Below are 24809 nucleotides of genomic sequence, written 5' to 3' on the forward strand. Positions count from 1 at the left end.
ATTCATTTTATACTGACTTCTCATGTTTAATCACCTGCATTAAATCTAACTGATTGGATTAGTTTAGAAAAATAGAAAAATATTTGTAGTGTAAGATTAATCAATCAATCAATGTGCATTCAAAAACACAAATATAAGAACAATCCTTAACATTTCCACCTGCAGTAGAGCATGCTGATAATGGTGGACGTGGTTTTGATGGGAACGTTATACTCTCCACAGAGTAAAACTGACACTCTCACACTCAACACTGGTTATTAACACCAACACTGGGGTTATTTTACACCACTGAGTGTTAATTTCATATTTACAAAGTTGATTTAACTCTGGAGTCAACAATAGAAATATTATACTGAAAAATAAACACTAGGTAACACTGGACAATATTTTGTTTGGAGGAAAATAATGGTCTTGAACGTCTAGGGATGTCATTACCATGTTAATACCTTCCAGTAAACCACCAAATCCCACATGGCAGGCAATCACAGTGCAATCTGATTAACAGTGTAACAGTCTGATTTACTACAGGGATAATAAGGATGGACAGACATTTCCTACCCAAAGCATTAACCACCCACGCATAGTGTTGAATGGGGAGGCACCACTAAATGGATAGAATACACACATTGAGCCATAAAAGCTTGCTTGGACAGAGTCAAACTGACTCACCATGTCCTTTCCCCAGATACCCCTCCCCTCTCAAGCTTCCTAGAATGATTTCATTGTGTATTTGTGTGTGCATGTAACCAGCGTCCCTGTGCTTCCTTAGCAGATTTGCTTTTTCGCTCAACTTGCCTCTCGACTGGGCTTGAACTAAGGTCATCTGTCTCAAACACTTTCCATTACATGTACATTGTGTGATGTCTGTCAAAGCACACAAAAACAAACGCCTTCATGGTTTTTAGTCCTTCAGTGTAACATCCTTTTAGAGGGGGTAGTTCCTTTAACATTCTCCTCAGAACAGCAGGACTAGGGTCAGAGGTCACAGCTTTTATTGTCCTCACCTTGTATATCATAAATCTGCTGACACGTTTTCCTGTTGCAATAAGGAAGATCAACAAAATAAGTTGGTACGGGGAACAAAGGGAATTGCTGAGTAAACACCGAGAGGTACACAGGGGTTTGAAAAGGTGAGGCGCTCTTTTCTAAGAAAGAGATCGAAACAAATCCAAGATAAACATCTGTTTGACCTGAGAGAGATATGGGATGAGAACTAACTTTGTTACTTTCTAACAAGCACTGTTTTAATTTATTTGCACCAAAGAAAACAAGTGAAAGACAAAACCGTACAGATAAACTGGTTAAAATGGTGTGCAGGTGAGGTTGGAAACCCAAAAGGGCTTATATGAAAACCACACCACAAAAACCAATATAAAATAAAGCTTGTTCAATCAGTTAAACAGAGAATGGCAATTATAAATATACATGATAAACTCAGTATACTTTACAAGAAACAAGCACTGGTGTCTATCATTGTGCAAGCTTTATTGTAATGTAAAAAATCAAGTTGCAGCAGAAACTTGTGCTTGAAAAAAAATGTGTATACTCTTTACGGTTGCTGTCAGTTTAAACTGAAAATAAAATGCTGTTTTGAAACTACAGAATGCACTCTGTAAAACTGACACAATTAAATTTTTATAGATGTTTAGGTGGCAGAATTTCAAGATGCTTCTTCCATTATTTTCTAAAACTCGGTGTCACCCTAAACAAGACTGCAAGTCTTTTGAAAACGCTGAGTATCTCCTCTACCCCTGATTCTTCCCTCTCAGCACAGTTCTCTTCTGAAAGCACTGTTAAAGGTCAACCTCCCCTTAGAACCAACTTCTGATTTTGTGGCATCGATAAGAGTCAGAAACATAAATTCCAGTGTAAGAATTGACTACAAAGTCCGTCTCGTCCAAAGCTGAGCTTTGTGAGTTTGTCATGACTTGCTGAAGGGTTGGGTATGGATTAGGATCATGCCCACTGGCACAGTGCCAACTAACACAAGAGAAGCAGCTGTGCTGATTGTGCTCTATTCAATCATAGCAGTCAGATCCTCCAGACAGTGAGACAGACCTGCCCATTACGCAGTGCCTCAGACTTGGTTATATAAGACTATACGTCGCCTATGTTAAAATGATAATAAAATAAGCCCTTTATGGAATGGCCACTTGATGTGTGTGATAGCGTCAATCACTCGAGTCTGCCACTCTTTGGGGCAAAATTTGAATTGTGACGATCAGAGCAACTTGTCAGAATTGAGATATATCTCAAATTGTCAACATTCCAAAACCTATTCATGAGTATCTTGTGTGTGTGTGTGTCCCGACCTGTCTTGTAACAATTCCCTATGAAACATAGCCAGACAGATGCACACACTGGTAATAGATAGTGAGAAAGTTAGAAACTCAAACGGCACTGAAGCACACACATCACCACTCGCCAGTGTCTTGATAAGCTGATCGTGACCTGGCTGCTCAATGTCCCTGCTACCTTACTTGCCATCTTTATTGACAAACACAGTGTAGCAGCAAGCAGGCATGTATTAAGTGATGACAGATGAACAGTACAACGTTGTAGATTGTGATTGACAAACAATCGTAGTAGTTGCATGGATGAGTTTAAGTGTAAATGATTTATGTGACCGAGGACTTATTTAATGACACAATGCTTAAGGGCCAAATCATTAATGTTTATATATATATATACAGTGAGCTCCTAAAGTATTGGGACAGTGACACATTTTGTTTTGGCTCTGTACTCCAGCACTTTGGATTTGAAATTATACAATGACTATGAGGTTGAAGTGCAGACTGTCAGCTTTAATGAGGGTATTTTCATCCATATCGGGGGAACCATTTTAGAAATTACAGCACTTTTTGTACATAGTCCCCCCCATTTTAGGGGACTAAAAGTATTGGGACAAATTCACTTGTGTATTAAAGTAATCAGAAGTTTAGTATTCGGTCCCATATTCCTAGCAGGCAATGATTATATCAAGCTTGTGATTTTACAAACTTGTTGGATGTTTGTTTTGGTTGTGTTTCAGATTATTTTGTGCCCAATAGAAATTAATGGTAAAGTATTGTCATACTTTTATCACTTTTATTGTAAATAAGAATATCATGTTTCTAAACACTTCTACATTAATGTGGATGCTACCATGATTACGTATAGTCCTGAATGAATTGTGACTAATGATGACTGAGTTAGATGCACAAACAGTTAGATGCAAAGATGCACAAATATCAAACCACCAAGGCATGCTAACCTCTCACCATTACAATAACAGGGGAGGTTAGCATTTGGGGCGGGTATGATATTTGTGCATCTTTAACTTTCTCACGTATTATTCAAGATTCATTCAGGACTATCCGTAATCATGTTAGCATCCACATTATTGTGGAGCTGTTTAGAAACATGATATTCTTATTTACAATAAAAATGACACTACATTATTTGCCATTAATTACCCAATACTTTTGGTCCCCTAAAATGGGGGAGATGTACAGAAAGTGCTGTAATTTCTAAATGCTTCACCCGATATGGATGAACATACCCTCAAATGAAAGCTGACTGTCTGCTGTGTCACTGTCCCAATGCTTTTGGGGCGCACTGTATAATTGTTTTTTATGGATGGTTTATTATGAGTTGACATGATCATTAGAAATTATTCAGGGCTCACTCAATCTCAGATAGGGACTGTTAATCCTGGGCTGAAAAATAAACCTTGGACTCCATATGTTCCATGCCTAATCTTGCAACTGTTGAAAAGTGTGTTGGATCTGTTTTGGTTCTCTGACCTCCCTGATTAAGGTGACATTGACCTTCAGTGACCTCTGACCCTCACCTTTCTATGATAGATTTTGGCTCTTGCTCACAACTCCTGGTAGTCTCAAGTCTTAATAATGATATCATTTTAGCCCCTTTAGTGACATCATAATAATGAACTCAGGGTGGCTCAGTTATGTGCAATTCTTGTCTTTTTCTTTTCTTTTTGGAGGCTTCTTTCATCTGTCACGTTTTTATCTCCCCCTCTATGTTGGTCTGCTCATCCTTTTGCCAGAATGTCCCCCAAACCCCCTCTCCTCTCGCTCCAGCGAGGATATCCTGTCCTCTAGCTGTGTGATGTTGAGTCAGGGCTGGGGAGGTGGGTGTGTGGAAGGATTTTAACTGTGAGGCTCATGTCTCTACCAGTACAGTGGTCATTGAGGAACACACATAGCCAGTGCAGCCAGGACTTTGATCTCGCTCAGCTGCAGTGGATCCTACAGGTGCACAGCTCTGCTCTCTCGCTCTTGATCTTGTCCTCTCATCACTGCTCAAGGTAAGCCTCCTGATGTGAAGTCCCCTCTTACTTTCATCTCTCAGGCTGCTTCCTAAAGGGCACCCTATTCCCCGGTGGCAGGTAGCCTAGTGTTTAGAGCGTTAGACTAGTAACTGAAAGGTTGCAAGATCGAATCCCTGACCTGACAAGGTAAAAATCCCTTCTGCCCCTGACCAAGGCAGTTTATCCACTGTTCCTAGGCCGTCATTGAAAATAAGAATTTGCTCTTAACTGACTTGCCTAGTTAAATAAAGGAAAAATATAAAAGATATTGCATTACTTTTGATTAGAGCCCAGGCTATGGACAAAAGTAGTGAATAGGGTGCCATTTGGGACTTACTCTTAGCTTTCCGGCTTCATTCAGTAGTAGTAAGAGAGAGCTTTTTATGACTTATTTCTCATATAGACTCTTTCCATATGGTCTGGTAATTACCCAGCCATTGTTACTTAGCTTTTAAACGTATGTTTAGATATGATATCCACAGCAATATCTATAGATTAGAAGTACCACAGATTTGCAGCATTGTATCAGTCAAGTCTCTGGTCTGACTTAATCTGGATCTAATGTTCTTCATAGGATTGTTTGATATGTGTAACAGTCAAGACCTCTAGTGATCCTTTAATATTCTTAAACACTTCCTCTGATCCTCGCCCTGGAGAACAGATGCATTCAGTCCATTCTGTAACTGCCTCATACCCAAAGTTCCGGGATGAGATATAGGAATGGTACAGAGTCAATGTGCAGGGGTTCGAGGTAGTTGAGGTAATATGTACATGTAGGTAGGGGTAAAAGTGACTAAGTAATCAGGATAGATAATGGGTATTTGGAAGGGAATGTAATTTGGGATGAGTCCCGAGATGCAATCTTACACAAACATCCTTTTGTAATGACGTCCTCAGTGGGGTTTTGAACTTGGCTACAAACACACACAAAAGGTAATGTAGTTGTGGTCACCCCTGATGTTTGTCATAGAAATCCTTATGACACTGTATTTATTTCAGTTTTTTTCATCTGGATACACTACCGTTGTCCACCTACAGGTCATGGATGAACACCCCACCTCTGCCTCAAACGACAACAACTACACAGACTCTGCCTGGTTCATCCATGAGTGCCATGTGGACCTGGACAACACCTCGAGGCGCGTGGCGCTCTTCCTGCTCTACCTGCTGTTCTTCATGGCTAGCCTTACGCTCAATGCCCTGGTGGTGTGGGTCAACTGGCACCGGCGCAGCAGCCGCAACGGCGTGCTCTTCTGCATACTCAACGTGGGCGTGTCGGACTTACTGATGACAGTGATGGTGCCCTTCTTTATGCTGGAGGCGATGATGGAGTACGTGTGGGTGTGGGGATACCTTCTGTGCCGCTTCACCAACCTCGTCTATGACATCAACTTCTACAGCAGCTCCTTCTTCCTGGCCTACATGACGGTGGAGCGCTACCTGGCCGTGGTGCGCACCGGGCCCCGACCCTGGGGCCCCAAGCAGGCCAGGCTCAGATGCCTTCTCTGTGGGTTCCTCTGGGTCCTGTCCGTGGTTCTGGGCCTGCTGGAGAACGCCCATGTGACACTGCTGGAGTGGGACGAGCCAGGCTGCTACAGCTACCCAGAGCACAACTTTATAGACTGGAACACCGCCCACACCTTCCTCTACCTTATCTTCCAGTTCCTGGGCCCGGCAGCCATCATTGTGACCTTTAACCTGCTGACCCTGCGGGCGGTGCGGGCCAGACCCGAGGGGGCGGGGCGGGGGAAGGAGCTGTGGCTGGTTCATCTCTATTCTCTGGTGTTTGTGCTGTGCTGGCTGCCCTTACACATTGTCTTAATGCTGCTGGTGGTGGATGAGCTGAACCCAAGGGTGCTGAGTTGCCAGACGGTGGAGAAGATCTACTTCTCCTATGTCGTGGTCAAGGCTCTGTCCCTGTTCCACTGTGTGGCCAACCCCATCCTCTACAACTTCCTCAGCAGAAGTTTCCGCGGAAACCTCATCGCCGACCTGGCTCGCCACCTGCCCAGAGACGCTGTCGCCAGGGGAAGGGACGAGAATCATGACAACCGTGTGGGTAATGGAAGGGCAGCGGCCAATGAGAAGGCAAAGGAGTTGAGTAACGCCAGCACCAGCCAATCGGATGTGGAGTCTTAAAGAGAGGGACCATTGTAGAGGGGGAACAAAAACTCATCAAGCATGGCAAAGGGACATTCTCCCGCAATAGTAGATGTTTTATTGTCACATACACCAGATATGTGCAGTAATATATAATAATATTATATTTCATTTAGCAGACACTTTTATTCAGTCATACACGCATGAATTTTACATATGGGTGGTCCCAGGAATCGAACCCAATACCCTTGCATTACAAGTGCCATACTCTACCAACAGAGCTACAAAGGACCACAGTGATTTGTGTTGTTTTACAGGGTCAGCCATAGTAGTACGACGCCCCTGGAGCAAATTAGGGTTAAGTTCCTTGCTTATGTGAGTGGTTGAGTGGAGCTGAAGGATGGGACTACAAAACAAACTAAATATAACTATTGTAGAATGTATATAGTACAGTATGTATACGCTGGATGTAGAAGTCTAAATGTTGTTTTCCATTATTTTCCCCTACCTCCCCTAATTGGAATAAACTAAAGGAATATATATATATATAATTTGTTTAAATGCATCTATTTGATGTATTCCCCCAAAAATATGGAGTATTGGAAATGCAGATAATTACATTGATGGAAGCCACAATCTATCTGCAATCCTAAAGCTGACCTACCCCCTTAAAAAAAGGAACAAATGGTGCCTTGCTCAAGGGCACGTCGGCTCTGGTATTTAAACAAGCAACCTTTGTTGCTGTCCCAACGCTCTAACCGCTAGGCTACCTTCCACCCTAGCTAGCGGTTGCGTCCTTTTCCTCTGCCACACTTCCTGTTTTTCTTTTAGGTTTCTCGTTTCCTTAATGAAGGGCCCCCCAGTGGCATGACATTTCCAGGAAGGGAATATCTTCCATGTTATGTCCATAAACACTGATGGAGAGGAATTCAGAGATGGTTTTAAGCACAGATCAAGAAAGTGGTAACTAATTCAAAATGTGTCAAATTTGGTTAGATTACTAATAACAGCTTATTTTGACAGTCTTTCACTCAATGCTTTTTTGATAGATCCTTTTTTCCCTTTACATGTTTTGGTTGTAATATCTTATCCTACTGCTATAATCTGTTCAAAAACACTGTTGAACAAGCTACTGAACATATGTGATAAACCAGCTTCATGATGTGGATATATAAAATACCAATTGTCTTCTTTTCTGTGAAATTGTTGGTTTTCAATCCCAGCCTTCTTGTTTTCACATATGAACAAACAAGTTATTAACCTCAAAATGAATGTCATGCACATTCTTCTCACAACCACAAGAAAATAAAGATGAGTTTTGTGTAGGCTTACCTTGGCGTGACGTTTTGATAATCTTGTAAATCTTGTCTTGTCGTTTTGGTACAGGTCAGGTTTAGCATCAAAATAGACATTATACAAGACTACAAATTCCTACAAGCCATCTCTGACACCTTTGCTAACAGGTATTGTGTCAATTTAAAACTTGCACAATACAGATCACAGAATTGTCCATTTAAAGAAATGTAACCAATATTTGTCATTACATTTCATTTACAGATTGTTAATCCAGAGATTCTTACCTTTGCCTTGATTAGGCAGTCTCGTCCATATCATCATGGCATTTGTAGTTCTTTGATCGCCACATTATCAGCAAATTAGCATTAAGATTTTTTGGGGGGGGCAAAAATACAGTTGATTATATTGACAAGGCACCTTGTTCCTGGAAAGATTTACACGGTTATCAAAACGTCACGCCAGGGTAAGCCTACATGAAACACATCCCTTATTTTAAGTGTTTCTAAAATCTCCTATGGGAAAAATGAATGGTGGAAAATCAATTGGAACCATTTCCTTGTTTGACCGGTATGTTTTATGGGTATTATGACAAACACTGTGATACTCTATAGGCCCTGTCAAAAGTAGTGCACTACATTGGGAAAAGGGTCATTTGGGACGCAAACCAGGATTAATTAGCAGGTTTCTGTGGCTTGGCCTGAGCTGACACTACAGAACTCTACAGAACTCTTAAATGATCTCTACAATATACATATCTGCCTCCCCATGGCCGACACTGGAAATGAGTGTTTCAGGTTCACTTGTTGATTCACCCCCTCCACCACACACACACACACACACACACACACACACACACACACACACACACACACACACACACACACACACCTTGCATAGGAAAAAAACTAAACATGTAGAGAGACAGATCCATTCCTCAGCTTTATATCCCTTCATGTCAATTCATTCAAATGACAAAATACCCAGAATACAACATTTTTATTGTTGCTTTGTTGTATACTGTTTTTCCTTTCCTTATTTGTTTTAAGCAGATAAAAGTTGCACATTTAAAATATGAAACACTCCCAAATATATAAATAAAACCACAGGTTTGACAGCAATTGTATTGACAGCTAACTTGAATGAGCCATGAATCATATACAGGAGTAGAAAAACACTGCAAAAGAAGCATACACAATTTACAGACAAATGTTCATTTTCAGTCATTAAAAAAAAAGAGGTATGATCATACTGCAGTAGATTGATAAGTCCCAATATAAAAGCAACATGGTCCTTGTGGTGTTATGATAATGGTCTCTGTTGTGGCCACTAGCAAACTTTTCATTCTCAATACAAGGCAATTCATTTCCCTTACTAATAATCACTTTGTACAGTTGGAATAATAATCGAGAATGACGTCTTGAGTTTTGGTTTTGAACCCCTTTTCCTTTTGTGGGTGTGTCAGTGCACACAAAACATTCCCAATATTTGCAATACATTCAATCAAACTGGAAGGCATTTAATTTGTTTCACAATACAATGGTGTCTGGCAGTAACACTGTTCAGCTAAAATAGGACATATAGAAACTGCCCTAGTGGGTGGGTGGGTCTCTCATTTCCAAAACACGCATTATTCACACACATTACAAGTCTCCATCTCGGATCTCAAAGTGACGTCAGGGAGCTAGATAGCGGACTGCCAAATAAAATAATCACCAAATCTGTTTTGTATCTCTGAACAGCTAAGAGTAACCCTTGTGTGTATTAAACAATAACCTACCATACAAACTTCAGATCCCACATTAACATTCTTGTCCATGAAGTACTTCTCAATATTGATAACTATGACAAGTATAGTAAAGATGTCAATTTCATATGTCTTTCTATACAATTATTATTTTGACCTTAAATTCTTAAAATACAAATCCTATATCTGTTGGACAGTATTTCTTTTGAATTTGATCTCAGCTGAGCATTGTTCAGTAACTGACCGTTTTGTCTGACTGTGGTACAGTGATACTTTAACAGTGGTCATTATAGTTCCAGCACTGGCCATTGCTGTTTGTCTTGACTCCACTGTTAAGTTTCTGTATAAGTACAATGTCATCCAGAGGATTCAATGAGCCCCATCATACTCCTTTTATTATCATATTGAAGCATCTTTATAGATGTAGCTGCATTTTAAGTTAAGCTGCTCCACGTCAACCATAACCATCAAAGCACAGGAGAAATGTTCATAATGAATTTTAAACTGACATTCTCCACTGTTGAGAGCAGAAACCATCTTCCCGTCTTCACACTATAGTCTTATCATGATACTTCAAGCATCCAGAAGTACAGAAGGGCGAGAAGGACACATCCATTGTCTCACACTGGTAATTCAATTATTGCAGTTCTGTACCTCTGGTTTGTTTTCTTCTCCCAACCCTGTGGTCTGAGAGATGTGATTGGGCATGAACCCAAGTCAGTATACAGGCCAGGCCATCAATTTGGCCCCAGAGCTTGGCATTGCATTATCCCTGTCTGTCAGTCAGTACGTGTTAGTGAGGCTCAGGGTACGGGGTACTGGTGAAGCAGTAGCACACCTTTTGGCAGGTAAAAAGGTCCAACAGAGCAGTGGTGAGGTGAGCCTGGAAGAGTATATATTATCAGCGCCATAGTGGGGACAAGGTACCCCACTGACCAGACCCTCTCTTTCAAACATGCATGCACAGAGCCAAGTTAGAGGGAGTTCTACCTCCTGGCTTTACTGTGTGGGTTGACTCATAACCTGCAGTCCATGCAGTTTAGGGCAATTAAATAGTGTGTGGCTAAATGGCGGGCAGGCGGGTTGAATAAACTATGCATTAAAAAAAATCCATAAATGTATAATTCTTGTGCAATTCATATCTATAGGCTACATTTATTTTTATTATTTTTTATCTGGTGCTAGAGTGTAGCCTAAGCCTAAACTTTAGGGCCTAACTGTACACTCTCTGAATACACAGCAATCGTCAATTGCTTTTACGAACTTATGCAGAAAAAGTTCACGTCGATCCACTGAGGAAAAAGGACAATGTTGGAGTTTAATTAAATAAGAGACAAGCTGCAAAATGGAGAGTTGAATATAAATAGAAGCGCCAGAACAGTAGCCTGATGTTTGGGAAAGATTTGGTGAAGTGGTAAAAGAAGATGATAGCAGTGCCAACTATTGTGTGTGATTGTGAGGCGCTATACAAATTTGACAGTCACAAGAGGAGGACTTCAAAATGGTACATCAAGGGAACTATAAGCTACTGTTCAGATGGGTTAAAGGCCCAGTACATTCAAAAAACATGATTTGTTATATATATATTTCCACACTATGAGGTTGGAATAATACTGTACAATTTAGAAAATTATGATACTGCCCTTTTAGTGTAAGCTCTGTCTGAAAAGACAGCCTGAAGTTTCAGCCTGATTTGGTGGGAGGGAGTTTTGGCCTTCCATGGTGACATCATCATGTGGTAAATTAGTTAATAGACAAGATAGTTCCAAACCTCTCTGCCAATAAGAGCACATTTTCTGTTTTCACCTCCCCATTCAAACCACTCCCAGACAGTCTTAGCTAAATTCTTATTGAAAAATTGCTCTTTGCTAAGAAGTCAATTTTTTTTCTTTTTGACCATTTTAATTGAAAACATTCACACGAAAGTACTTCCTTGTTATCCAGAAATGATTTGAAATACAGATACAAATGCTGCACTGGACCTTTAAATGGAATAGTATCCTGAAATATGCACACTGAATATAGGTCTATTACCGCCTAACACCAAATGTACATTTTGACTGGAATGGAGAAATATAATTTATTTCAGCATCTTGAGAGAATGAATGTGTGGTTAGGGACAGTCTGTAAAGTTCCTATCTTTATCAGCATCAGAAAAGCTGATAGTAGCCTATTTCAGTCACATAAAATATGCATCCAAGCCAAACCAAAATGTTTGTTGGTAGTTTTTACAGCTTTTAACATTTTATATATTTGCGGGTTAGGGTCAGGCCTCAGATTTTCACTTTATCACATATAGTCGGGCAGTTGCGGATGGGTTATTTAGCAATTGCGGGCTGGTGTAGGTGAATAAACAGCTGACCAGTGCACCACTAAGGGTGGTGATGGTGTTGGCTGCTTGTTCATTCAGTCCTTCTGGTCTGGGACTACGTCCTGGTGTGACTTTATGGGTTCCTTTTAGAGGACACTGATGACACAGCCTCCCCCTTCAACTAGAGCTACCCTGGCATGCATATGGTCACAAACACACATGCACCACCCACACAACCTCTGTCTCTCACACACACACACACATATTGCATGTACTCACACTTTTACACATACATACACACTTACACTTTCACACATGTGCTCTAACCCCTGTCACATTAAGACACTGCTCTTCTGGAGCTGCTGCTGCGGCTCAGGCTGGTGGCGCTGCTCTTGCGCGAAAGGCTGGGTGTCGTGGCGACTGAGAGGCTGGGCGTTGTGGCAACCGAGGGGGGCGGCTCGTTGGGGCAGCCGTACTGCAGGAGGATGTCGGCACACTCCTGACTTCCTGCGTAACGCGCCAACGTGAGGGCCGTCTGCCCCTGGGCGTTCCGACACCTCACATCACTGCCATACTGCAACCAGGGAGCGAGAGGGGGGAGGAGGGAGAATGAGAGCGGGCAATAAGATTCAGCTGAAATTTGTAGTGGATAAGACATGTACAGTGCATTCGGAAAGTATTTAGACCCCTTGACTTTTTCCACATTTTGTTACATTACAGCCTTGTTCTAAAATTGATGACAATGACAAAGCAAAAACAGGTTTTTAGAAATGTTTGCAAATATTTCTAAATATTTGGTATGACGCTACAAGCTAGGCACATTGTATTTTGGGAGTTTCCCCCATTCTTCTCTGCAGATCCTCTCAAACTGTCAGGTTGGATGGGAAGCGTCGCTGCACAGCTATTTTCCGGTCTCTCGAGATGTTCGATCACGTTCAAATCTGGGCTCTAGCTAGGGCACTCAAGGACCCTTCTCCCCCGATTGCTCAGTTTGACCAGGCGGCCAGCTCTAGGAAGAGTCTTGGCGGTTCCAAACTTTTTCCAGGCTACTGTGTTCTTAGGGACCTTCAATGCTGCAGACATCTTTTAGTACCCTTCCCAAGATCTGTGCCTCGACACAATCCTGTTCCAGCTCTACGGACAATTACTTCGAACTCCAGGCTTGGTTTTTGCTCTGACATACACATATCCAATCAATTGAATTTACCACAGGTGGACTCCAATCAAGTTGTAAAAACATCTCAAGGATGATAAATGGAAACCGGATGCACCTGAGCTCAATTTCAAGTCTCATAGCAAAGGGTCTGAATACTTTTGTAAATAAGGTATTTGTTTTATTTTTAATACATTTACTAACCTTTCTAACAACCTGTTTTCCCTTGTCATTATGGAGTAGTGTGTGTAGATTGTCATTAAGGAGTAGTGTGTGTAGATTGTCATTATGGAGTAGTGTGTGTAGATTGTCATTATGGAGTAGTGTGTGTATATTGTCATTATGGAGTAGTGTGTGTGTAGATTGTCATTATGGAGTAGTGTGTGTAGATTGTCATTATGGGGTAGTGTGTGTAGATTGTCATTATGGGGTAGTGTGTGTAGATTGTCATTATGGGGTAGTGTGTGTAGATTGTCATTATAGGGTAGTGTGTGTAGATTGTCATTATAGGATAGTGTGTGTAGATTGTCATTATGGGGTAGTGTGTGTAGATTGTCATTATGGAGTAGTGTGTGTAGATTGTCATTATGGAGTAGTGTGTTTAGATTGTCATTATGGAGTAGTGTGTGTAGATTGTCATTATGGGGTAGTGTGTGTAGATTGTCATTATGGAGTAGTGTGTGTATATTGTCATTATGGGGTTGTGTGTAGATTGTCATTATGGAGTAGTGTGTGTAGATTGTCATTATGGGGTAGTGTGTGTAGATTGTCATTATGGGGTAGTGTGTGTAGATTGTCATTATGGGGTAGTGTGTGTAGATTGATGAGGGCAGAATATTATTGTATCAATTTTAGAATAAGGCAAAGGCACACGTAACAAAATGTGGAAAAGGGGAAGGGGTCTGAATACTTTACAAAAAATAGCTATACAGTGCATTCGGAAAGTGTCACACTAATATACCCAAGTCATAGACTGTTCTCTCTGCTGCCGCACAGCAAGCGATACAGATGCATCAAGTCTGCAACCAACAGGACCCTGAACAGCTTCTACCCCCAAGCAATAAGACTGCTAAGTACTGTAGTCAGTCTGGGTAGCTATTGGTTAATTATTTAACTAACTACATTGACCCTTTCTGCACCAACTCTTTTGACTCATCACATACGCTGCTGTTACTGTTTATTATCTATCCTGTTGCCTTATCCCTACCTATATGTACATATATACCTCAACTACCTCGTACCCCTACACATCGACTCGGTACTGGTACCCCGTGTATATAGCTGAGTTATCATTACTCACTGTGTAATTATCTTTTTATGATTCCTCTATTGTATTTCTTCATTTTTTTAGTCTGCTTTGTTGGGAAGGGCTTGAAAGCATTTCACTGTTAGTCTATATCTGTTATTTACAAAGCATGTAACAACATTTTATTTGACATTTCTGCCATTCTTTGGCTGTAGTATCATGAGTGGATGAAAAACAAAAAAAATGGAAAAGAAGGATGAAGAGACTAAAGGAGGGACGTTCTCTCACCCAGACCAGCAACTGGGTCATGACCACGTCGGCGAGCTGGCAGGCGGCATGCAGCGCTGAGTGGGGCGGCAGGGGGGATCCCCCCATGGGAGAGCTGGGGAATGCAGCAGGGGGCTGAGGAGAGAGGTGACCCCCTGGGCGGAGTGGGGCGTTAATGTCGTCCTTGGTGCTGTGGGCCAGGAGGAGGAGCAGGCGGGGGAGGTCCCTCTCCATCACGGCCACCAGCAGACAGGCCGACAGCGTGTTGACCTCTGACCCCTGGCTGGGGGACATGGAGGGGGAAGGCGGGACCAGCGGAGCAACAAACAGCCTCTGCTCATACTTGGCCCGGATCCACGATTCCCGCTCCTCTCTGGGATCAGTCAGACACAGTTACAGAGACACACACACACACACACACACACACAGTTACCAAGGGAACAGAGTGTGTGAACAGGCATGTGTATGTAGTCAGAATCTACACACACACACTACTATTTCTACTACTATTAGCTCTAACACTTCTATCAATGCAACTCTTCTACAATAACAACAATAACTCATACCGCAACTGCAGTCCAGCAAACTTGCCACTTATTCACATGTTATTAAGCGTGTTATTAAGCGTCCTATCCCCTGTTTCCCAGTGTCTATCCCATGTCCTCCAGTATCCTTAGTCCTCCTACCGGGTGGCATTGGGTGTTGGTTTCCGGCGGCCCAGTGTGCGTCCCTCCCAGATGCTGTTGGCCAGGTGGTTGCCAATGGCACCCAGCACCAGGGTGAGTTCTCTGGGCAGGTCGTCCAGGTCCAGAGAGCGGACACGGGACAGGTGGGTGCCCAGGTTCCTGTGGATCCCTGAACACTCAATGCAGATAAGAGCGCCCAGGTTCAGACTGGCCCACGTTGGGTCTGAGAGAGGGGAGACAGCAGGTTCTGGGATCACACTAAATAGTAGACTAAAATGTGTACAGTCTTAGTCCGGCCTGAAACTGCAAGCATATGATAAACTGAGAGGAAATACAGAGATGGGATTAGATTAATGGTATTACAATGCATTTCTATTCTGGGTTTCATCTACATGAGTAGGATTTACACTGGAGAAAGAGTGGAAGGATATGGAGAACAGTGTTGGGGTCAATTTCAATTTTCATCACCTCAAAAAGTGAACCAAACTCTTTAAAATTTCAATTGTTCCCATTGAAGAGAACTGGAATGGAAATGACTGGAATTTAAATGGTATTGACCCCAACCCTGATGGAGAACGTTTCCCCCCGACTGAAAAACCAAGCTCAATGAGATCACCCGGCTACACATTTGATTCTATGGAAGTTGTGGGAACGTACGTTTTTGGTTTCACATTGGTTGTGGGAACAAAGCCATTCGTTTCCTGACCAGTAAAACTGAAAGAATTTGAAACGTTCTGAGAACAGAAGTGAACATTTAGCCTTTTCTGGGAATAATTATTTTCAGGTTGCAGGGATGTTCTGATAATGTTGAACTATAGTTCCTTAAGTTTTCCTGGGAGGTTTTATTAACACCCTGAGAATTGAAATTCTAGGTTATTTGGATGTTTTTCAATAACTTCACTGAATGTTTCAATAAGACTTAACAACACTAATAGCTTATTTGGGGTTAACTTTTTTAAACTCCAAGCGTAGATAGGACACATGGAAATTAATTTCTTTAGGCATTAATAATGCGTTATAGAACGTTATCTTAACATTCTCAGAACTGAATATATATGTTTTTAAATCATATTCTAAGAAGGTTGTCTGAACGTTACAAAAGTTTGTATTTTATGGTTAATGTTCTTGGAACAATTTGAGAACATGACTTTAAATTGAACCATGAGGAAACGTTATGCTTTAGTACTGAAATTCCCACAGAAGAACATAGTTCAGAGAATATTGAGAAACAATTTGAAAACATTCCCAATGTCAAACCAGTTGGAGAAAGTTTGATAAGAACATTATCAAAGGTAAATGTAATCATGTTTGAACTTTTAGGAATTCTGTTATATTAATGAAATACCAAGAAACATTTTTTTGTCAAGTTTCTTAAATGTGCTGAGAATTTTCCAAAGCCAAGCAACTATCCTGCACCAATTCCCAGAAAACTGTGGGCAGATTGTATGCAAAATAACCATTGGCCAACCACCCTCTCACCAAGCTCTAAGAAACACATGGTCCTCAGAACGTTATGCGCTAGCTGGACAGTAAGATGGAAGAGAAAGCAGAGAAAGCAGTAGAGCACGAAAGGAAAGAGAAATTGAATAAACAGAAAGAGAGCAGAAAAGTGAGATACAACCAACAGTAATGAATGAGTTGACTAACTAGGTGCTTCACAGTCCACACAGAGGCTGTTGCCCTTGGCGTTACGGATAGCCTGCAGCGCCACAGCTTCACTCTGGCTGTTCTTACGAGCCTGAAGAACACACAAACACACAATTAGTTTCTCCTTAGTAATAGCTGGTTTCCTAGACAAACACTTCGCCAGATGCAGATGATATTTTCTTGTAATGCGTGTGTGAGTGCATGTGTGTGCCTGTGTGTCTCTGTGTACGAGCGGACAACAACCATCCGAGCCAATGCCTGTTCACCCCGCTACCATCCAGAAGGCGAGGCCAGTACATGTGCATCAAAGCTGGGACCGAGAGACTGAAAAACAGCTTCTATCTCAAGGCCATCAGACTGTTAAACAGCCATCACTAGCAGAGAGGCTGCTGCCTACATATTGACTTAATCATTTGCCACTTTAATAAGTGGATCACAAGTCACTTAATAATGCCACTTTAATAATGTTTACATATCTTGCATTACTCATCTCATATGTATATACTGTCTTTTATACCATCTATTGCATCTTGCCAATGCCGCTCAGTCATTGCTCATCCATCTATTTATATGTATATATTCTTATTCCATTCCTTTACTTAGATGTGTGTATTAGGTAGTTGTTGTGGAATTGTTAGATTACGTGTTAGATATTGCTGCACTGTTGGAACTAGAAGCACAAGCTTTTCACTACACTTGCAATAACGTCTGCTAACCATGTGCATGTGACCAATACAATGGGATTTGAATTGTGTGTGTACGTCTGCATCCTTGCCTTGTTCTTGCTGCTCTCACACAGCTGCAGGCTGGCCAGGATCTGGCTCTCGATGGCAGTCACCCAGGCGTCCCTTTCCTCCACACTCTGGGCCTCAAAGTGCCACGTCTGGCCCGTGCTTGACACGATAAGGAAGTCAAAGTTATCCTCGTCTGATAACAGAACACAGACAATATATATAGGCTTGTATTAGAGACAGGCAAAACATGATAAATAGGACCCTGAGTTGACTACATGACCTGGTCCAATTAGGCCTGAGGTCAGGGTAGCCTAGTGGTTAGAGCGTTGGACTAGTAACCCGAAGGTTGCAAGTTCAAATCCCCGAGCTGACAAGGTACAAATCTGTCGTTCTGCCCCTGAACAGGCAGTTAACCCACTGTTCCTAGGCCGTCATTGAAAATAAGGATTTGTTCTTAACTGACTTGCCTAGTAAAATAAAAGGTAAAATAAAAAATAAAAATATGATGAAAAATACTGATCAACAGCCTATTTTTTTTTAGGCGACTGATAATAACTAAAACTAACGATGAAATTACTCAAATGTGACTAAGATTAAAAGCTATTTTAAGACTGAAACTAAGACAAACTAAATCTAAAATAGCTGCCAAAATGAACACTGCTCAAAAGAGAACTCAATATGGTGCTACTGCATCTTAAATGCAGACACAGTGACAGAGAAATCGACAAACAGAAAAGCAGGCAGCAGGACAGACATACAAGACAGATGGACAGACGGAAGGACAGAGACATGCAGACAGGATGAAAAGCAGGGCTGACAGACAGACAGAAACACACCCTCATTACCTGTCTTGTTTATGTTTCTTAAGCTACCAAAGCTTTTTAGTTTCCACATTTTGCGCTTTGCTACAGGGTATGAGATTAGCAGATCAGACGTCCCAGGAAAGCAGAGGGGAGAGAGAGAGAATGAAGGAGCACGGGAAAAACGGCAGATATTTTGGAGAAAATAAGTCGACATTTTCAAGCAGCAGGGCAATAACAGATGAGAGAAATGTTTTTCTTTAGACGTCTGTTCAGTATTGACCCATTCGCGGTTCACTTTCAAATTTAGTTTCAAGTTTATCCACAAACGAAGTCTACACAAAGTCTAAAATTCCTCAACAAAGATTTGAAACAGAGGATGCAATGTTCAGATAAATGTCATGTGTAAAACACATTCTATTGAATCTCATGCAGTTCTATCTGCAATGTTCTGAATGTTTAACCTCACTAAACCCTGAATACACTACTGTTGGAAGCTTACCATCTGCTTGGCCAATTGCTGTGTCTCCTTTCAGGTTCATGCTCTTCTTCTTGCGATGCTTCTTCCTGTCAACCATCGGGGAGGCGGGACCTGTGTCTTTAGAGGAGGAGGGGTTGGACACACCCTCGATGGCAGTGTCTGCCACAGGCACACAAGCACAGGAAATAAGTTTGTGTCATATGGTATAACAGTACAAAAAAAACTCACGGGGTGTGTGAATCTAGCGGAGAATCATATCCACAATAACTCATAAGAGTACACTAGAGGAGCAAGCAAATTCAAAAGTGACAAAATAAATAAACAAAGTCCAGAGGATGAGGGGGGTGTACGTACCCACACTTTGGGCCCTGTAGGAGACAGTAGAGGGACAGAGCTGCACCCCTCTGAACCCCTCTGACAACCCTCCTCCCGCCCCCTCCTCTACCGGCAGGAGGTTACTTCCACTACCAGGGACTATGGGGGAGAGAGAAATACATTTAAAATAAATATTACATAAAGACACTCATGACAATTCAGTGATCAAAGCAAAGAATGTAGATCACTCAAAAAGTTGTCAAGTGCTTATTTATGTTCTATTACATAAGTGCAATGTTTTTCTACATCCCAAATCTGGTGAGAGATGGATGAAAGAAGAGTAAGAGATGGATGAAAGAAGAGTAAGTTACAGGGATAATGATGGCAAAACAGTGAGACATCAAGATGGATAGAGAGAATATGCTCTAGATTAGATTCAGAGAGAAGGATAATGAAAGGGGAGAGAGAGTGATAAAGAGAGAGTGGCTGTCCTTTTGGGGCCCCTTTTACCTGCACTGGCCCCCTCAGGCACCTGTACGTCTTTGACCAGGCCGTTGAGGCCAGGCGGAGGGCCACAGGAAGGGACGGCACCAGCACGAGGCGGGCGTTTCCCTGGCACCTTCACAGTCACCCGCAGCATGTCCATTTCCTTCCCATGGGCATTCTGCATGTAGTCCTGCCAGGTCATGGGGAAAGGTCAACATTACAGAAAATATATAGTGGTATTGTAGCATGGTTCAATCCGTTCTGGGATTCAATACAGTGTTCAGCAGGTTATACAAGGGTCGTTACACCAATTGGCTGCCTTTTGAGCAGTGGGGGAAAAAAAACATTTTGTTTCACATAGTTTTTACATTCTGTCAAAAAAAGCACATGTTCAACTTAATATAAATTAAATTTAAAAAAATAATAAGTGCAAGTAAAGTAACAGGGTTGACCATAACACGGTTGACGATTTCATCTTAAATCAGCCATGAATCAATCCCTTTGTGACAAGCTTGTTGTGTGCAACATGGAGGGGCAATTGAATGCAAGCTTCCCCCCCAAAATATATTGTTAAAACATTTCTAGCCTGTCTATCTATGGGTAACAGGGTTGACGTGTTATTCTAGCCTATCTATGGGTAACAGGGTTGATGTGTTATTCTAGCCTATCTATGGGTAACAGGGTTGATGTGTTATTCTAGCCTATCTATGGGTAACAGGGTTGACGTGTTATTCTAGCCTATCTATGGGTAACAGGGTTGATGTGTTATTCTAGCCTGTCTATCTATGGGTAACAGGGTTGATGTGTTATGCTCGACCAACTCCGTTATCCTCCAAAACCACCAGACAATTGCCAAAAATAGTAGAACCAGCTCACCTGCTTTTACACTAGGGTTTGACTAGAAGTTGTCAAATGTTTCTTTTGAAAAACATTATGAAAAAGGAATAGTTTGACCATATTAAAACAAGAGTTTAGTTCACGTAACAGGGTTGACCTTAAAATGAGGGAAATTTAGTTTTTTTTTTAACCTTAGAATGAGTCACTAAATCACATTAAATAAATAATACATCACCAGAAATGACTGAAAGCAACATAACAACTAGGGATTCACAATGATGGTGAGAACTTGGTGAAATTTTGGGATTAAGTGGGTTAACATCTTCCTAGAAGTCAAAGAGGGTGCACAGAGGAACATGTCAAAATGCTGTCTTTATTCATATAATTTTTTTTTATGGCAATTCATTTAATATAAAAGGCTTTTAAAATGAAATGTTTGTACTTAAAATATCAATGGCACTCATTTCGTGGAATGACCCACAAACCATACTCTTTAGCTAACTCTGGGATTCATTATCCAACCATATTCCAAAGTCCCTGTCATAGAGCCCAGAGTTTTCCCTGTCAGGTCATGTGGTCAAAAAGACAAACTCCTTTTCTCAATCTAAGGAAGCTCTATCATAAGTGTGTGTCTCTAATCAGCTACAGTATATGGGAGGTTATTAGGGATGTGTCCATACAAACAGCTAGACTATAGTGTAGCACTGTGTGTCGGTGCATTGACTCACATTGACGTTTGAGTGATAGGAGAGCATGCCGTTGTTAGACAGCGTGACATATTTCTTCTTCCATTCCTTGTTGAGGGAGCTGCCACTGCGCTTCAGCAGGACACTCTGGTGGAGGAGAGGAGACAAGGATAACATTCTTTATCTGTTCTTTGTTATCGTTCGTCACTCTTATGCCAAAAGAGCCTAGAAATTCTCAAAGGTAAGTCTCTCTCCTAGCTCCATGATGTTAGTTCATTGTTTGTGGTGAGCTCCAAAAGACAGGGTGAGTTCCCCTCTACACAGCTCCTACAGGATGTACTGTCACCCACCTGTTTAATGGGGATGGAGCGTCCACTGCCCAGGTCTCCTGTCTTACTGTCTGTACTCCTCCTCTCCGAGTCACTGCCCCTACGGCCCTGCAAACAGGGCACAGGACAAACGACAACAATTAACAGGAGAAAACAGAGTGCGAGAGATTGAGAGAAATATACAGACAGAGAGGCTAAGGAGAGGGACTATAATCCACGAACAGAGCTAAGAAGAGTACATTTCAAAGAAAGCACAGGGCCCCTGAGAGGGGTATGGATTGGTCGATGAGGAAACTAAAGTCAGTAAATGTGAAAGTGTGTGTGTCTGTGTGTGTGTGGGGGGGGCTTGCGTGTGTATATGTTACCGTGAAGCGGGAGCCGGTGCGTCGCCGGGAGGCGCTGCGGACAGACCCTGGGGTGGCGCTGCCCAGCCTCTCCCCGCCTGCTGCCCCACCAATCTCCTTATGACTGATCACTGGGGTGGAGGGCAGAGAAGACGAGTAGTCACTGCTCTGACCACCATTACTGGCCTGAGAGAGACAGAGAGAGAGAGAGAGAGAGAGAGAGAGAGTGACAGTCAAATTTGAAAAGAGAGAGTGAGATTACAGAGAGCAAAGAATGATGTCTGAAGATCTGAAATAAATATGGAAACAAAATCTATATATCTGATTAGGCCCTGATCTGAACACTACCAGTCCAACATTATTAACATCCTATTGATTTGGGACAGTACCTCATCTCCAGTATGGAGGACTAGAGGCCAAAGTTGTTGCTGTACCTGCCCAGGAAAGACTCCTGACACTGGCGTAGAGCCTCCAGAGTGACTGGGAGAGTTGGGCAGGGATTTACATGAGGCCAATAGAGCTGCCTGCTTCTTCACTGCCATGATCTTGTGGGCAGCTGTGGTAGAGAGAGAGAGATAGAGACAGGACAAATACAAACACTACTCGTCAGACCGTCATCTTTCTAGATCCTCCTATAGATGAATATGAAATTCATTTAATTGGTTGATTCAGCCAAATTCCAAGTTAAGCAGCAACATTGTACTGAAAGAACTGAAAAGGAGCAGTGTGTGTGTGTATGTGTGCATGCGCGCATGTCCTCACCCTCGGTGAAGACGCGGTTGACGTTGAGGCCGTAGGTAGCACAAGTCTCGTAGTAGGTACAGCGCCTCACGTCTGAACACAGCTGTCTGGCCCTGGCGTCCTCTATCACCCGAGGGTTGGTGCTGGTGATTTTATCTGGAGGAAGGAGGAACTACATCAACACTACATTCCAAGAGCCTTCCGAGTGGCGAGGTAGTCTAAGGCACTGCATCGCTGTGTCACTAGAGATCCTGGTTTGAATCCAGGCTCTGTCGCTGCCGGCCGCGACCGGGAGACCCATGGGACGGTGCACAATTGGCCCAGCGTTGTCCGGGTTAGGGGAGGGTTTGGCCGGCAGGGATGTTCTTGTCCCATCATGCACTAGCAACTCCTGTGACGGGCCGGGCACAATGCACGCTGACACAGTCGCCAGGTGTACAGTGTTTCCTCCGACACATTGGTGCGGCTGGCTTCCGGGTTAAGCGGGCATTGTGTCAAGAAACAGTGCGGCTTGGCTGGGTCGTGTTTCGGAGGACGCATGGCTCTCGACCTTTGCTACTCCAGAGTCCGTACGGGAGTTGCAGCGATGGGACAATTGGATACCACGAAATTGGGGAGAAAAAGGGGGTCCATTTAAAAAAAATGTGTAAACACTACATTCCAAGTTACATCAACACTACACCCCATTGGGAAACTACACCAACACTACATCTAATTGGAAACCTTCATAAACCCATATAGAGTCCACATGATGTTATCTTTAGAATAACATGGGTTGCGTAGGGTCTTACCTTGGGTGCCCACGACTATGAAGGGGATCTCAGCAATGTTGCGGTGAGAGCCCAGCTCACTGTAGTTCCTGTAAACTTCCTGGAAACTGGCCTCATTCTCCAGACTGAAGACCAGGATGACTCCGTCCACCCAGTTAGCCATCTGGAGGGGAGGGGGTGAGACGGCAGGGGGAATGTGGGAGAGGGAAAAGGAGGTAGACAAATTGGAGAGAAGGAGAGAAGGAGTGAAATAGAGCGAGTACAAGGAGAACGTATAGGTTAATTTCACTGTGTCAGAGTGAACACCTGTCAACTCTGTGTTTTAAAGGAGACTCACTACTCATCAGTCTGTAGTCAGTAAAGCCTCCACCTACCTGTGCATCTGGGGGTCCTGTCTCCTCCCTGATCAGCAACATGTGACTGTTACCATCAACCAGCACCTCCTTCTTATACCTGCCCTCTGAGAGACAGAGAGAACAAGAGAGAGAGCGAGAGAGAGAAAGCGTGAGTGAGCGAGAGTGAGAGAGTGCGAGAGAGAGAGGCCAAGATCATTACAAGAAGCCCTTTGTGTTAGTAGTATTGTCTATACAGGAATCCATAGATCCAACTATGAATTTGAGAGTGGATACATTTTCCACACCCATCCCTCAGCTTTTTGCCAAAACACTGGCAGGGTGTACGATTTGCTGTTGTTTGAACTGCCGATTGCCCCTTTAAGTACACAGCACAGTTTGTCTGTGTGGAGATGATGTCAAACTCACCATCTGGGTTCTCCAGGGGGAGGTAGCTCCCGGTCATGTGTCTGTGGACCAAGGCTGACTTTCCACTGCGGAGACCTCCCAACACCCCCTGGGTACACACACACACACACACGTTTACCCCACTCTTTCTATTAGAGTGACATGTTTGCCCTACTCTTCTACAACTACTACTATTAACGTCATCATAGCATACTTAAGCAAAAAGGCATGAGGGGGTGTGGTATATGGCCAATATACCAGGGCTAAGGGCTGTTCTTATGCACAATGTGGAGTGACTGGGTACAGCCCTTAGCTGTGGTATATTGGCCATATATCAGAAACCCCCGAGATGCCTTATTGCTATTATAAAACTGGTTACTAACGTAATTAGAGCAGTAAAAATAAATGTTTTGTCATACCCAATCAGCATTCAGGGCTCAAACTACCCAGTTTATAAAGTACATTATAATACACTGTTACTGTCTTTGTTGAAGCCAAGCCTACACGTATTACCTATTCTACTGGAATGACTACAATAATGATAACACTGCTCTCACCAGACAGAGCTCTTGGACAGTTCGACTGAAGGTCCATTCTTGACTGTTAGTGCACGCCGCTGTATACAGAAAAAGAGGGAGGAAGAGAGAGAGATATATATATATATATATATATATATGAGCACGGACCCTGGGCATCTTTCTTTGGGTGTTTTTCAGTCAGTAGAAAGGCCTCTTTAGTGTCCTATGTTTTCATCACTGTGACTTTATTTGCCTACCGTCTATAA

General features: G+C 42.5%; 2 protein-coding genes across 5 annotated transcripts in view; one reads left to right on the top strand and one right to left on the bottom strand.

Annotated features, from left to right (window-relative positions):
- Positions 1-3583: 3583 nt before the first annotated feature.
- Positions 3584-7615, top strand: LOC109894690 (G-protein coupled receptor 182). Its single transcript, XM_020488356.2, has 2 exons — positions 3584-4309; positions 5351-7615. Exon 2 carries the CDS (start codon positions 5354-5356, stop codon positions 6449-6451), a length of 1098 nt encoding a protein of 365 aa, XP_020343945.1. The 5' UTR covers positions 3584-4309; positions 5351-5353; the 3' UTR covers positions 6452-7615.
- A 1072-nt stretch (positions 7616-8687) lies between these two features.
- The window catches only part of LOC109894670 (arf-GAP with GTPase, ANK repeat and PH domain-containing protein 1), a 54847-nt gene continuing 38725 nt past the window's right edge, over positions 8688-24809 (bottom strand). For 2 of the 4 annotated variants that reach the window (XM_031823470.1, XM_031823463.1), the window contains exons 2-18: positions 24583-24641; positions 24047-24134; positions 23660-23745; positions 23307-23448; positions 22537-22671; positions 22209-22330; positions 21796-21960; positions 21452-21538; positions 21144-21248; positions 19603-19768; positions 19132-19251; positions 18799-18936; positions 17538-17689; positions 16763-16853; positions 15116-15338; positions 14451-14802; positions 8688-12337 (exon numbers count right to left, since the gene is read on the bottom strand). In XM_031823470.1, coding sequence (XP_031679330.1) covers positions 12101-12337; positions 14451-14802; positions 15116-15338; positions 16763-16853; positions 17538-17689; positions 18799-18936; positions 19132-19251; positions 19603-19768; positions 21144-21248; positions 21452-21538; positions 21796-21960; positions 22209-22330; positions 22537-22671; positions 23307-23448; positions 23660-23745; positions 24047-24134; positions 24583-24641 — 2468 coding nt within the window. In that variant the 3' untranslated portion in view covers positions 8688-12100. Of the gene's footprint in view, positions 12338-14450; positions 14803-15115; positions 15339-16762; positions 16854-17537; positions 17690-18341; positions 18402-18798; positions 18937-19131; positions 19252-19602; positions 19769-21143; positions 21249-21451; positions 21539-21795; positions 21961-22208; positions 22331-22536; positions 22672-23306; positions 23449-23659; positions 23746-24046; positions 24135-24582; positions 24642-24809 lie in introns of all 4 variants that reach the window. The other 2 variants (XM_020488313.2, XM_031823462.1) reach the window with 2 other exon arrangements.

The sequence above is a fragment of the Oncorhynchus kisutch genome, linkage group LG1 (assembly GCF_002021735.2).
Source record: "Oncorhynchus kisutch isolate 150728-3 linkage group LG1, Okis_V2, whole genome shotgun sequence".
Classification (NCBI taxonomy): Eukaryota; Metazoa; Chordata; class Actinopteri; order Salmoniformes; family Salmonidae; genus Oncorhynchus; species Oncorhynchus kisutch.